The sequence below is a fragment of the Danio rerio genome, chromosome 3 (assembly GCF_049306965.1).
Source record: "Danio rerio strain Tuebingen ecotype United States chromosome 3, GRCz12tu, whole genome shotgun sequence".
NCBI lineage: Eukaryota > Metazoa > Chordata > Actinopteri > Cypriniformes > Danionidae > Danio > Danio rerio.
The window spans coordinates 62,760,001-62,775,855 of record NC_133178.1 but is presented as its reverse complement, the minus strand read 5'-3'; the positions used below and the strand labels follow the sequence as shown (position 1 = coordinate 62,775,855).

Here is a 15,855-nt window from a genome sequence, read left to right as displayed (position 1 = left end):
TATAACTTAAAACACAGCCTTATTTTAGAAACCCTCAAAAACATTTGAACACATTTTACTTACACATTGTAGATTCTTATTTAAGGCCTAAAACATATCAGACTCTACATCTCAAATGATGGACATAGCAGAGAGCACACTCAGCAGTAAACAAATCAAACACCTGGCTCCCTTAAAGGGCCAGCATTTTCTGAAAAATCTTTCTAACACCTTTGTGTTTAGAATAAGACAGACAGCCTGTGAGAGTGTCTGGTGATGCCTAAATCATTATTTTCTGCCTTTAAAATGCACATCTCTATAAATAGCATCATAAACCATCAAAGTAGATGGGACGGTAATGGTTGAACAATTTGCTATTTATTGTCAGTTACTATCTGTAATGAGTACATAAAATTAATGGAATTTATTCTTTGCACTACACAATTTCATACAAAGTCTACTCCTTTTACAGTAAAATAATATGTGTTAATAAATAATAAATGTTTCCTTTTATTACAGCAAAACACTGGCTATTTTACAGTTATTTACTGCACAATCTACAGAGTAACAGTGCAGTTATACTAATTAAACAAACCTGATCAAACTGAATCTAAAGGTAGTGTGTTGAAGCAGGGCTGGAACTAAATTCTGCTGGGCTGCGGCCCTCCAGGAGTTTGACATCCCTGGTACATAGCATATTTTCAAAGGAATTGCCTACATTTATCACAGTCATGCACATATCATTGAATAAAAACAATAAAAATAAAAAAATATTTTTTAAAAAACACAATTTTACTAGTTATTTAGATAAATACTAATATTCAGCTTAAAGTGCAATTTAAAAGCTTAACTATAGGCTAAACTAGGCAAATTAGATTAATTATAGAAAAATAAACAAAGTTATAAAAATTATTGTGATAATTTGGTTGCTCTGTGTGAATATGTTTGCCTTTAAATGCATCTCGTCGATATCTTTAACTTTTAATTAGCGCTGTGACATTGGTTGACTCCTGATTCTCAATGTTAAAAACATAAAAGGAACCAAAGAAAACACAGAGATGGCTGCAGAGAAATTTAGCTTATCATCAATGCATTGTCTCACTTTCTCCTCAATTCTGACCATTCACATCCCAAAGCTGAACAGTATATATATATATATATATATATATATATATATATATATATATATATATATATATATATATATATATATATATATATATATATATATATAGCAACATAAAGCATCAGAGTACATGGGGTAATAATGGTTGAGCAGTAATTTACCATTTATTATCACAGTAACTATCTGTAATGGGTACATAAAGTAAATTACTGTAATTTATTCTTTGCACTACAAAATTTCATACAAATCCTGCTTCTTTTACAGTAAAATACTGTTTCCTTTTATTACAGCAAAACACTGGCTATTTTACAGTTATTTACTGCATAATCTACAGTAAGGGTTAACAGTGCAGTAAGAAAAATATCCTTGTGTGCTGATGATATTTTACTATATATGTCCAATCCTCAAACTTCCATCTCAACGATCTTTGACACAATTGGCCATTAAGGCACATTTTCACATTACAGGGTCAATTGGTCTATGAGTGAGTTAAAGCTCATTAAGGTTGAGACATTTCTATTCTTCTTACAAAGCACATAAAATAAGTAAAGCACATCTTTGTAAACCTAAAGCGAAAGGCAGATTGGACCTTCGTGATTTTGTCCTTTATTACTATGCTTGTGCCTTTCACATCATTTTAATATGGTTAGATCATTCTGTGACACATCCAACTGGAAAGAGAGGCATGCGGTCCTTATGATATTGGAGCAGTAATATTGTCTCTCATAAAGATAGACAAGTCCATCTTTAACAACAATTGTATTATTCACAATATATTTGGAATTTGGAAACAGATTAGATCAAAATTTGAAGTGAAATTGTCTTTCCATTAATCTGTTCATGGAAGCCCTTAATTATAGACTTTGGTTTTACACAAATTTGGTCATAAATGGTACGTTTGCATCCTTTGGGCAGCTGCAGGATCAATTTGGTCTGCGTGCAAACAATTTCTTCAGATGTTTGCAAGTTAAGGATTATGTAAAAAAAATATGTACCCTGTTTAAACGGGGTCAATCCAGCTGGTGAGGTCTGGCATGGGATTTCAGTCATTTATAACTCACTGTTATCAAATAAATTGCCTCTTATGGAGAGCCTAAAATCACAATGGCAGCATGGCAGCTAAGAGATGTAGTAATATTTGCTGTAAAGCTGCAATGAATATCTCAATTAAAAAAAAAATCAAAGATAAAAATAATTTATCTTTAATAATTATCTTTAATAATAATTTATTCATGTTGCAATGCATGCTGGGAGTTTTGTACTATGCTGGCACCCAGCATGCATTGTGGCATGAATGAATTATGCAGCTTTTTTTTCATTTTAACAACCATGGTTGAGGTTCATATCCTGATTCTTGTTGTCTGTGTGTCCTAATGTGCTGCTGGAGCTCTCAAGGTTTTGTTCATGACAATAATAATTAATTTGTGTTAGTTCCTTCTTAATAGTTGCAGTATCGTCCCAAACAGCCTTAAAGGGTCACGAAACACCAAAACACATGTGTTTGAGCTGTTGACAGTCGTATATGTGTCCCACACTGCTAAAAACACTATTAGGACACCTATATTTCACTAAAAAGTGTAAATTGGTTGTTTTTGCGTTATTTCAAGCAAATTCGTACTTCCGGTTTGAAACAAATTTTTGAAGCTGCGTCACGGTCATGACATAATAGCGTGTATTCCAGCGTACAGACTGGACGTCTGTGCCAGAGTGTGTCTTATTACGTCTTACAGTGTGATGCATTAATGCATTAGTAAAGCTTGGTTCAAACCAATCAGCGCGCTCTATTGTGCAACTTCATTAATATTCATTACTGTCACAGTGTTTTCACGACAGAGACGCCACGTTGTGTTGGCAAAACAAGCGTGAAGTGTTGCTTTTATAGTTTGCTGCCGTTAAGTTTTGTTTTCATTTTCTCTCTGTGAGAGCGCAGCTGGCGTCACGTGTGGATTAACAGTGTACGCGACGCTCGACAACAATAACTTACGTGTCTAAGGAGGATTATTGTTTACCTGAGAGCTGTTCTCATCTGCAAACGCTGAGATCTGGATTCGCTTGTATAGTATTCTCTTCATAAAGACGCGGCTCTAGTTACTGGTGATTGTCCTGTCTCTACAGATTTGGTAAGTGAGCGACCAGTGCTCTTTGTTTATTCAGTTTGCTCGTATCGAACTAAGTTAACTATTGCACCGAGTCACCGAGTGTAAACACGTTAGAATCACAACCAAACTTTAACCTCGTGTAGGGTTTTTAACCGCATTTTGTGACCGGAATAACACGCGGCTTTCTGACGCTACCTGCCGTGTGCATCTAAGTTTCCGGGAAATGCGGAGGGTTTTTTTCTCTCATTCGCTGTGCGGTTTCAAACACTGCATGAAAAATACTCGCTTAGAGCAGATCCTCGAATCAAATATCTCATTTGTCGCGAGGGGCATGAATGAATTCCCTGAATGAAAGAGCCAAACTGCAGTTAAAGTCCACCATTTAATAATTTGGCAAATAATTCGACTACAGATGTCCATGTAGGTTAAACACCAGCACTTTCTCCTGTCTGTGTATTTTGTCTCTGAAACTCGTGTGTGCCCAAATAGACACTCCCACACCCTCCCACTTTAGTTCCTCCGACACTCCCCCCTAAACAGAGCTGGACACGCCCACTTTTCTGACTTTTTCCAAAGTAGAGTTGTGAAAACACCCTGCTGAAACGAGGGGGTTTCATGGCCCTTTAATATAAATTTGCAATTCTTTTTTATGAATTAACAATTGTGTACATGAATGTAACAGTTAAGTACATATAGAACATTTTCTCATCGCCTTTCTTGCTATAACCGATGAGTTTCAGAAACACATTAAGACAGAAGAGTAAAGGTTCAAGAACTGAAGCAGTCTACATGATGATGAGGTCAAATCCAATGATATGACAGAAATGAAACCAAACTAATCAGTGAAGCTGCTAATGCTGTTATTTAATGCAGTTGTTTAATCCTCTGTTTTAATTCAGTTGGTTTGGTGTGAGGCGGTGTCTGTAGTTTTATTTCTTGTTCTCTCCTTCAGTGATTGTGCTTGTTAGCAGCAGGTGTTCATCAGTGTCTGAATTCAGTCACTTGTGGTCATTCACTCTGTCTAGTGGACTAAACTAATTGACTAATTTAGGGACTGGTGAATGAGGATGTATGGTGAGATTTCAGACACTCTGCCTACTTTCTCGAAAACAAAGATTACATCTATTACAGCTATTTTCCCTATTTTGAACAGAGCAGTTAATCGTTTACAGGGTTTCACTGTAGATTTTACAGACTTTTACTGTTAAAATCACAGACATTTTCAACTGTGCATAAGTTGCTGATGTGGCAATAAATTAATAGTAAATAAACCATGATGGCTGTTTATATATAACTACAGGGGACCACATGACAACAACAAACCAATAAGACACAAAACACCTGACCAAATAAACCAATCACAGCATGGCACATAAACAGGATGTACATGGCAAGAAACAAAGCTGGAACATGAAGACAAGACTAAGCCAAAAGTTGAAGACATGACAGCATCTCACCTAAAACATACACCTTACAGTTCAGTGTAGACGATGCATAAAGTGCCCTGAAACATTACAGTGTGCATTTATTCATTTATTTCTCTTTAGATTGCCCTACTGTAATCTCACTGATCAGCACTGTGAAGTTGTGTCTTCAGTTCTACAATCATCAAACTCCCCCCTGAGAGAGCTGCACCTGAATAACAATGAGCGCCAGGATTCAGGAGTGAAGCTGATCTGTGCTGGACTGCAGAGCTCAAACTGTCAACTCAACACACCAAGGTTTGTGCTTCACATTGATTTATTTATATGTTAATTATTGCATATTATTTATTATTAATCAGTTAATAGTATCTTAATATATTATTATACTTGATCTTATTTTAATAGTAATTGTTAGATTCTTTGTTTTGAGATAAGAGCTACTGACAATAAGCATTTGAAAATGGAAATCTGGTAATTACTGAAGATTCCTCATTTATCTACAAATGATCTTGTCATCATTTGCTTTACATAAGTGAGCTCTGATCACCACAATAGAATCTAAACATTTAGTCAATTCTTTTTGTTCTGGTACTATTGAAAGATTGCATATGGCCACAAACACGAGTCTTTACAGTGTTTACTTATGAGATTTTTTAAATTCCCTGTTCAGATTGGTAGGCCGTAATCTCTCTGATCAGGACTGTGAAGTTCTGGCTTTAGCTCTTCAGTCATCAAGCTGGACTCTGAGAAAGCTGGACCTGAGTAACAGTGACCTGCAGGATTCAGGAGTGAAGCTGATCTGTGCTGGACTGAAGAGCCCAAACTGTCAACTCAACACACTGAGGTATGAAAGGAGAGATGTTTAACTAGTCTAGAATAAACAACAGCATGCAAGCAAAAGTTACAGATGGTAAAATAAGTGTTGAACATGTCAAGATTTTCCTGGTAAATGCATTTCTAGAGGACCTGTTGACATGAAATTGACCCAGATTTTGGTAAATATTCTAACAATGCTGTCTGGGCTCTCCATGCTTTTTTACACCTCATTTTTCATGTATTCAGCACTTTTTCCCTGTGACATTTCATTTTAATACAAGTAATGTAATTTATAACTTAGTTTTATTTTCCTTTTATGCTATAATGGTGGTGAGTGTAATGCTTTTTTCTTTACCAGATTTCATATAGCATCTGTGTAACTAATTATTGCATTGATAATATTCTAACATAATTCTGATTATTAAAATTGCACTTTACTTGAAGGTGTGTCCATAAGACTGTCATGATACATTTATAACCTTATATACTTTTATACATATATGATTTTAGCAAACCGGCCTCATTGTTGAAACGTAGCCCCGCGGACGTTTCTGCGGACTGCGATTTACGTCCCGGGAGGTACGTATTCGAGCGTTTTTTTGTTTTTGCGGATCCGCGAGAGGCAGCTGTGCGCGCTTTTTCGCGTCTCGGGCGGGCGCCTCTCTGGAGCGCGTGGCGTTCGCGCCTGCGCCGTTCTCGCGCGAAAATCCGCCGGATCGAAAAAAAAACAAAAAAAAAGCAAAAGCCCTCGTCTTCGATTTCGACCGCATTTTCGGATCCCGCCGCGTTCTCGCCCTTATTTTCCGGATTCCGTTATTCGTCTTACCTGATTTCCGGAACCTGCTGTTCCCCGGACTCGATCCCGGTCGTTGTCCACCGCGGCCGGCTCTGGCTCCTCCTCCTCCGGGGCCTCCGCTCCGCCGACGCAACGCTGTGAGCTAGGCGGACAAACTGATTGCGTCGGGAAAGCCCTCCACTCGGCGGCGAGCCGTCGGCCGGTGAGCGCGAAGAGGAGGGGCGGAGCGGCGCCACACCGCCCCGCAGCGTTCGCTCGAAAAAAACCAAACGCGGCCTTTACTTACCTCCGGCCACGTAAATCGCGGTCTCCAGAAACGTCCGCGGGGCTACGTTTCCAGAATGAGCTTGGGTTGGATTTTAGGCATGCTTTGATTATTATTACGAGGTGTTATTCACTTTTGTTGATTTAAAGATGACAGTGTTTGAGCTGTTTCTGTTTTGACCACTTGACAAACAAATACATCACAGCCCATCAGTGTCTTTGTCTTGACACTGTGACAGTACAGAATTTGTCTTAAGCATGGCTTTATAAATTTGTCATGAATGTTTTCTAATAACTTTTTTAGTGGACCAAACTGAATTTGTCATTAAAACATGTCAATAAAATAATATTTAATGACACTTCAATAACAAAATCAGCTTTCATGACCATCTTATAAACCCCTTCAAGTAAATTTGTTATCCTAACAAGTGTTTTGTCTAGTAATAGAAGTATATAGAACCAAACTATAAACTCACTATTTTATGGGGATTTTCGGCCACATCATTCTTATCTAATATTAGCGTTGTTACTTTATATAATGAACAGTTTATCCAGACTCTATGGCATTTGTTCTTTCATATATTTACAAACATTTAATGATGTAGTAGATGTTGTTTTCAAAAGCAACTTGCCACTGAGGAAAAAAAAAAGCAGCATTTAACCCAGTAAGAGAAGAAAGTGACTGGAATAAAAGATTCACTTAAATTATAATCTACTTTTAAACAGTTATTTTATAGTGCAATAACATTTCACAACATTTGACCAGCCTGGTGGACAATCTTCATTGATTGCACATTCCACCAGTAATGCTGCGGTCACACTAGAGTTTGTGCGTGCAGAATTCTGTTGGTGTGTCCCAAATTGCATACTTATGAACTATTCTACACAATTTTATAGTATAAATAGTGTAAGTAGTGCGTTTACACTGAAAACTCTAAAAACAATAAGAGCACTTTAATTACCCGGATGATGCACTCATTCAGCCAGTAAAATGAAGTGTGTAATGATGGACACTTCACACACTCAACAGGCGCAGCTTTGCTCATGTAGCAGAAGAGGAGGAGCTATCTGGCGCACATGTTGGATAACTTTATTTATTTTGGATTGTGAAAGTGAAATTCTCCTATAAGAGTGATTATAGCGCCTCCTGATGGTGAATGCAGTTATACTCATGGCAGGTATTATTTGGTACTTTGGTCATTTATTTCACTAATCTGGCAACCGTCAAACGTCATCAGGGAAACGGTTTGTATTTCTGCTTAGTAAAAAAAATAATGCTCCATTTGGGACGACACTACATACATATACTAAGCTGTTGCGTGTGTAAGTGCATAAGTGCATATTGCATAGTGTACCATTTGGGATGCAGCTTTAAGTACGGCGATGCAAAAAGGGGCGGGATTAAACAAGATGATTAGACATTAAAAAGTGAGTGATTATTCTATATTTCAAATTTCTGTCCAGAGAGGTCATGTTTTCATCTTCGACTGGTCTCACGCAATCATGCGCAGCGAACTGCGAAACTTCATGCACAAGCTTGCGTTTCCAGACTGACGCATTCGTGTGCATATGAATGGAAGTCTATGGGGAGAAAAGTGCTGTGTGACCGCAGCTTGATAGCACAGTAGTTTTGCTTAACCACTGCTTAACAAACCACAATCCAATCACTCTGCTAATTAAACCTTCACACTCTGCTCTTACTGGAGGAATGTGCAATCAATGAAGATTAGCCACTAGGCTGCTCAAATTTAGCCATAAATTTACTAGTGTTTCAGTTTCATTGTTCAACCCCTGTACAGTGTATATTTAATAAATATTATAAATTAATATTTAATTTTAATTTAAATTTTATTTTTCATTGTTTTACACTAACAAAACAAAAAACATGAAATAAAGTACATATTGCATTTATTGGTAGCTACACATTGTGAATAATGTTTTTTTTTTTTTCTTATGACCCTGTTTAGATTGTCAGGCTGTAATCTCACTGATCAGTGCTGTGAAGTTGTGTCTTCAGCTCTACTATCATCAAACTCCCCCCTGAGAGAGCTGGACCTGAGTAACAATGACCTGCAGGATTCAGGAGTGAAGCTGATCTGTGCTGGACTGAAGAGCCCAAACTGTCAACTCAACACACTGAGGTTTGACCACTTTTTCTATAAAATTGACTTCCTAGCATGGCCTTTTGTTGTAACATTTGATATGGCAAGTACAGCAGCACTTTAGCATAGTATTTAGTCAGAGTCCTCTGTTTTTTTTTTCAGGTTGTCAGACTGTAATCTCTCTGATCAGTGCTGTGAAATCATGGCTTCAGCTTTATTATCATCAAACTCCCCACTAAGAGAGCTGGACCTGAGTAACAATGAGCTGCAGGATTCAGGAGTGAAGCTGATCTGTGCTGGACTGAAGAGCCCAAACTGTCAACTCAATACACTGAGGTACTGAACCTTCTGGGATCAGCAAACACGGATACACATTTTAGCCCACAATTCATGAAAGAATTTTAAAGAATATTTGTATCATCCTGGAGCAGACATCCATCAGGAAATCCACTCCTTCACACACTAACATGAGCTCTTGCTGTTGTTGTAGATTATCCGGCTGTATGGTGTCAGAGGAAGGTTGTGCGGCTCTGGCTTCAGCTCTGAGCTCAAACCTGTCACACCTGAGAGAGCTGGATCTGAGCTACAATCACCCAGGAGAAGCAGGACTCAAACTGCTCTCTGACAAACTCCAACACCTCCACAAACTCAGGTAAGTGCTTTAATTCTGGAAAAGTAGATGAACAGCCCACTGGAGGCCTTTTCCAGACTGTAGGCTCTTCATCATCACATCTACTCATCCTCATATCATAATCGGCATCAGTGCTCTGTCTCCTCTCCACCAATACGCTGCTGTGTTGAGTGTGTGCTCTGCTGCTGAATGGTTGAAGTCCTGAACTGATGGGAAATGTTGTGATATTTCACTGCTGCTGCTTCATAAACTGCTTCTTTTACGTCTTCTTTCACCCTCTGCTTCACCTGCTGATTTCTCTTCATCTTTACTTCTTTAACCGCTTTGGTGAAGGTGTGGAGAAGATGAGAATCATCATGGCACATGCATTATTGTGTCTGTGTGAGATATACAATATACTAGATCTTGAAAATGCGCTACTATAGGAAAAAAATGATTGTTGCATATTTGATGAAAGCTGGCTAGTTGTGTGTTGTGTTTGCTCTGCACAGCGTGTAGGTCTCTGGCTGTATTGTCTTTCACACTGGATATAGAAAGATTTGCTCTTGATCAGTCGATGTTCAAAATAATTATATTTAGCCGCAGCACAGAAATGTGTCGATTAATACAGAATGTTTAGTTGTCATTACGTGAGGTTGTTATAAATGCAGAGCTTTATCAATGGCGGCTTTTTCTAAAACATCCAGATCTCCACTGACTCTCTGAAACTGAACCAAACTCACCAATTTCACTGTTAGAGCCGCTTGTGTTTGTGTTTGTGTGTTTAATCAGTGCTTCAGTCATCAGGAGCTCAGTCATCTCTGTTTGTTTTCCTCTATTACGGGTTTTCAGACTGATGTCTGGAGGAAAAACCTTTACAAAATCAATAACAGATAATAAAATCACTCATTTTATAAAGTGAGCTGAAAATCAAACATATTTAATAAAATACACTTGTATAATAAATTAATAAAATCATTAAATACAACATCAATCAAAATGTGCTTCAGGGGTAATGAATGTGTCGGTGGTGTTTAGATACGAGATTCAGAAAGATCAACAGCAAAATCATCAGTGAAAGACACTCAAAGTGAGTGAAAAAGTAAAACACCTTTACTGTTAGCCAGCGGCGCTCACTGATGGGGATTTTCTCCTGCCTAACTTCAACAGTAACACTTCCTGACTCCAGTGAACTGCAAACACAAATGAGGGATCAGTGAAAGAAAGAAGACGCTGTGAGCTTTACTGTGCTCCATCTGAGAAGTTTCCTGCTCAAAAATATAAAAGGTTATACATTATGAAGTCATGAGAAAAACATATTGTGTTGTGTTCAGTGTTTGTTTTTTATATACAAGCACAGGAAAACTTGAATGTGATGACCTAGATTAATATGGCTTGGCAGTCAAGTGTCTCATGAGTTTATATTTCAGATTTGATGAAGACAGCATGTGAAACTAGATTTCTGCAGAAAGTTTGCAGAGACTATATCGGTGTCCTTCTCTCCTTCACCATCAGAGGAACTTTCTCAAAAAACAGTAACAGCTGCTGAATAATGTGCTCTACATTCACAGTTCATGTATCTCTGGAAAGAAGACACTTTGGGCTTAATTATCCATCATCTAGAGTTTATAATGGGAGTTTAAAATGTTATCGATGCTTCAGTAATAGAAAAAATGCACCGCTCTAAACACTTTATTATTTCATAAACAAATATATGAAATTAGTCCTGGAGCAATACAGAATAGTAACAGGTCAAAAGCCACACATCTCCTGAGTTTATGTCTTGAATTTGATGGTGAAATGGTGCAAAATGACGTTTCTGTAATTATTTTTCTGAGTCCATGTCTTGTGCTTTTCTCCCTCTCCTTGTCTGTGGAGCAGCAGTCTGATGATCACGTATACTGAAGCTTTCTAACAGCTATTCTAGTCTGTTCACACACCACTTCTTTACTAATTGTGAAATAATAGACAGAAACGTGCAGGATGAGGGATTTATTGGAGCACAAGAAGTACATTGTGTGAAATGAGTTCAGTATATGCAGGAGAAAAGTCCCACAAGAGTTGCTGTTGTTTTACTCTCACTCACTGCAGAAAGTGCTTCAACATCTTTTCATAAGAGTTTGATCCATACAGATATTATTCATTAATAAATAAATAAACAAATAAATAAATAAATAAATAAAGCAGCACTATTCAGACATTTGAGTCATGTGTAGGCCCACACAGAATCTGCACGCGCTTAATTCAGCAGATTTTTAGCTCATCCTTGATTCTACTGGTTTACTTGTGTAAATGTGTGTAAATGTATATTTATTCAGTTTTTAAATTAATGTCAGTAATATTATTGACTAATATGAAAATATTAATATGATTTATTTACGATACAGTGTATAAAGTCATATTTTCTGTCTTTTAGTAGAGATATAATATGAGAGACTTGCTTTGTTTACTAATTAAGTGGATCTAAATGGATTTGAATTGTAAACATTAAATAAAAGTTATGAAGATAATACATTTTTATTTCATGTATTAAGGTTTTAGTTATGATACTCCCAAAATCATTCAGCATAAATCTGCAGATTTTTACCAAAATTCTGCGCAGAAATAACAAAAAATGTCTGCAGATTCTGTCTGGCCCTTGTTGGACTATTTCTCACTTGCCTTAGTCCACCCCAATTCAATAATCGGTCAGGAGTCAATTAATCAAAATCAATGAATTTATTTATCGAGCATAAGTGAATAAAGCGAAGGTCAGGATCCTGGGCTTTTGAAGAACCGTCAGCCAAGCAGTCTGGATGTCCAAAAGCTCTCGAACTCTCTCGACTCCCTCCTTTTATCCATCAGCAGCGTTCAATCTTTTTGGCCACTCCTCTGATCAGTTACCCCCAATCTCTATTGTTGCCATCAGCTGTTTTCAGGCAGAATCATCTCTCAAAAGTCTGTGGTCTGCACACAGAGATACCTCTTCACACAGAAACAAAAGGGCAGGTGAAAGTATCACTTCTCCTTGACATACTTGACACTACTGACATCTGGGGTGCAGCAAGCAACTGTAGCAAAAAATCATCAAAGCACAGCTGAGCATCATAACTTCCTTATAGAATTATCAGGATAATATCAATTTTATTAAAGCATCATAAATCACGCATACACACAGAGCAGTATAAAATGCTGCATCTACCACATCTGCTTTTCCTCCTAGTCCTGCCTATGAACTCTTGACCTGTGTATGCACCCATCTAGGGGAAGCACTTTTGCAGATCTGTCTCCAGCCAGCACCCACACACAGCTCTTGTGGTTTTAGCAGTTAGTTAGAAACACATTATAACAGGGGTTAAGTAGAAGTATGCTATATTAGGAGACATCATCATATCTGACAAAAACACATATTGTAAATTATGAATAGTGAGGCAAATGGGAGTATATTCCTCCAATAGCAAATATATATCAAAAGAAAAGAGTGATTAGTAAGACAATAAAGCAATATTTTCCTCATCTGCTCCAGTTCTCCTTTCTGTATAGAAAAGTCACACGTCACAGCTGCAACCCAGACAGGGACTTTCTGCAAGACTTGTTTGTTACAGATTTAGTTATTTGACATTATAGGTGTGGAAAGTTCCTGTCTCATTTTAAGGTCAAACAGAATGTCTCATCATATCATTGCGTGGGCTCATTAGATTATCATGGTTCAAGCAAACACATATGCATTATAAGCATGAGCACATATATATAATTCAAAAGTAGCATTAGACTGTAATTTTATTCCTTCACCCTCGTCATGTGTTAATAAACTCACACTTATGATTTTATTATTTAATTAAATGATTATTAAAATATAATAAAAACAACTTACACAGTGTAAAAGAAACCAGCTGATGAATCAATAATTAATTAAAAAGGAACTTAAAAATCAAATATTTTCATTAAATTAATAAAGTCTAATAAAAAAAACTAATAAAAATATTTAAATATTGTTTTTGCAAATGACAAAAACAATTAAAAATGATTTAATTAATATTTATTAAAATTGAACTTAAAATCAGATTTCTATTAAAATAGAATAAAAACTATTAAGATGAAATAATTATTTTTAGAAATGAGTAAAATTACGATTATAAAATTATAATAAATATTTAAAAAAATACAAAAAGTTTAAATTATTAAAACAGTTCAATCAATAATTAATAAAAAGGGGCTTAAATCAAACATTTCATATAAATTAAACACATCATAATAATAATCTAATTAATTGTTAATATTATTACTTGTTTTGTTATAATAAAATAATAAAACACATTTATAAGGAGTGAAAAATCTATTTTTTTCTGAAAGAACACACTAATATAAGAAACAAACAAACAATAATTGAAATCAAACAATTGATCAAATCTATGATTAATAAACAAGATTTTAACATAAACAGCAGTTTAAGAAACTGATAACAATAAACACACCTGCGAATAAAGCAAATAAACAAATATAAAAATAAAGATAAAAATCAATAAAACTAGTAAAACACACCAGATTAAATTAAAAATATTTTAAAAGTACAAAACCTAAAACTATTGATTAAATAATAAAGAGACTAAATCTAAACTTTTAATAAATGAAACACCAGTGTGAGGAACTAATAAATAATATTTAAATAATTGTTTAAAATACAATTGTAGAAAAACTATTAATGAATCAATAATTAATAAAAAGAGCTTAAATTAGTTATTTTTAATTTAAATAAACACTACAATAGGAAAAAGGGATTAAAATAAAAAAATTATAAAATAAACACACCAATAAACAAAGCAAATAAAAAAGAATAAAATAATACAAAAGAACACACTAGAATAAGAAACAAATAAACAGAAAAATAATAAAAAATGTTGCAAAACACAAATAATACAATTAATAAAATCCATAATTAACAAGAGATTTAACATAAAATATATTAAACAAGTGTAAGAAAATAATAAAAACACACTAAAATAAGAAAATTAAAAACATAATAAATTAGTAATAAATCAAACCCAAACATTTTATTGAAAAACCCATTAAAACTAATTAAAATGACTAAAATAATAAATGAAAACACCACAAAACTTTAAAAAACTGTTTATTAATCAATCATTAAAAATCAAAGGGAGAAAAAATATTTTAATATTTTATAAAAATAGAAAAATTAAAGTAAAAAACTATTGAAAATCAATAATTATTAAACGGGACTAATAATCAAACACTTTTATTAAAATAAAAACCAGAATAAGAGAATAATAAATTAATAAAGTAATTAAATAATGAGAGAAACTGAAAATCAAAGATAATTGATAAATTAATAATGAATAAAACAGATTAAAAATCAAATAATTTGATCAAATTAAAGCGGAAAATAAAAACATGAAATTACATTTATTAAATTACAGAAAGTAGAAATGAAGAATCAATATTAAAATGAGCTGAATAATCTGATATTTCTGAAGATCAACTCTAGAATAAGAGTCATCAAAATAATAAACTGATCTGAAATATGAACACAACATTTCCACAAATATCTGATGAAGAGTTTCCTTTATATTCAGCACTGATAAAGCAACAATTCATCAAGACAAACTCACCAGCAACACTTTATAACAATAAACACACACACACACACACACACACACACACACACACACACACACACACACACACACACACACACACACACACACACACACACACACACACCCAGTATAATCATGTATTCATATATTCATACAATCATTTTCTTTTCAGCTTAGTTCCTTTATTAATCTAGGGTTGCCACAGCGGAATGAACCGCCAACTTATCCAGCACATGTTTTAAACACCCATACACACTCATTCACACTCACACACTACACACAATTTAGCTTATTCACCTGTTCACGTGTGTTTGGACTGTGAAGGAAACAGGAGCACCCGGAGGAAACCCACGACAACACGGGGAGAACATGCAAACTCCACACAGACATGCCAACTGACCCAGCTGAGGCTTGAACCAGCCACCTTCTTGCTGTGAGGCGACAGCGCTATTTACTGCGCCACCGTGTCGCCCACATCAATATAATATAATAAAATATCAGTAGAAGAAACTCAATAAATAATAAACTGAACATCCCAAACACAATGAGTTAAATAAAGTTTAGATTCAAAAACACAAAGTAGATTAAAATAATAAAAACAGAAAATAAAGAGGAAAATTAATCGTGTGTGTGTGTGTGTGTGTGTGTGTGTGTGTGTGTGTGTGTGTGTGTGTGTGTGTGTGTGTGTGTGTGTGTGTGTGTGTGTGTGTGTGTGTGTGCGTTTATGTGTGTGTGTGTGTGTGTGTGTGTGTGCGTGTGTGTGTTTTCTAGTGTGGATCATGGAGGAGAGTTCATGATGACATCTCGTCTACACAAATGTAAGTAACACATACACACACACACAGTGTTGTAGAGTTTGTTGTTGTGTTGTAAATGTTGTAATGTGTGTGTTCTTGTGTTCAGACGCCTGTGAACTCACACTGGATCCAAACACAGCACACACACACCTCGCTCTGTCTGAGGAGAACAGAAAGGCGACGGGTGTGGAGGAGAGTCAGTCTTATCCTGATCATCCAGACAGATTTGATGTTCGTCAGGTTGTGAG

The 15,855-nt window shown here is 35.6% G+C and overlaps 1 protein-coding gene across 3 annotated transcripts in view; it reads left to right on the top strand.

Moving 5' to 3' along the window:
• LOC137490780 (uncharacterized) overlaps nucleotides 1-15,855 on the top strand; it is a 41,012-nt gene that overhangs the window by 19,703 nt on the left and 5,454 nt on the right. Inside the window, exons 9-15 of one of the 3 annotated variants that reach the window (XM_073945093.1) lie at nucleotides 4,752-4,925; nucleotides 5,299-5,472; nucleotides 8,472-8,645; nucleotides 8,769-8,942; nucleotides 9,097-9,258; nucleotides 15,582-15,628; nucleotides 15,714-15,855. The exon at nucleotides 15,714-15,855 is cut by the window's right edge and continues 5,454 nt beyond it. In XM_073945093.1, coding sequence (XP_073801194.1) covers nucleotides 4,752-4,925; nucleotides 5,299-5,472; nucleotides 8,472-8,645; nucleotides 8,769-8,942; nucleotides 9,097-9,258; nucleotides 15,582-15,628; nucleotides 15,714-15,855 — 1,047 coding nt within the window. The remainder of the gene's footprint in view (nucleotides 1-4,751; nucleotides 4,926-5,298; nucleotides 5,473-8,471; nucleotides 8,646-8,768; nucleotides 8,943-9,096; nucleotides 9,259-15,581; nucleotides 15,629-15,713) is intronic. The other 2 variants (XM_073945094.1, XM_073945095.1) reach the window with 2 other exon arrangements.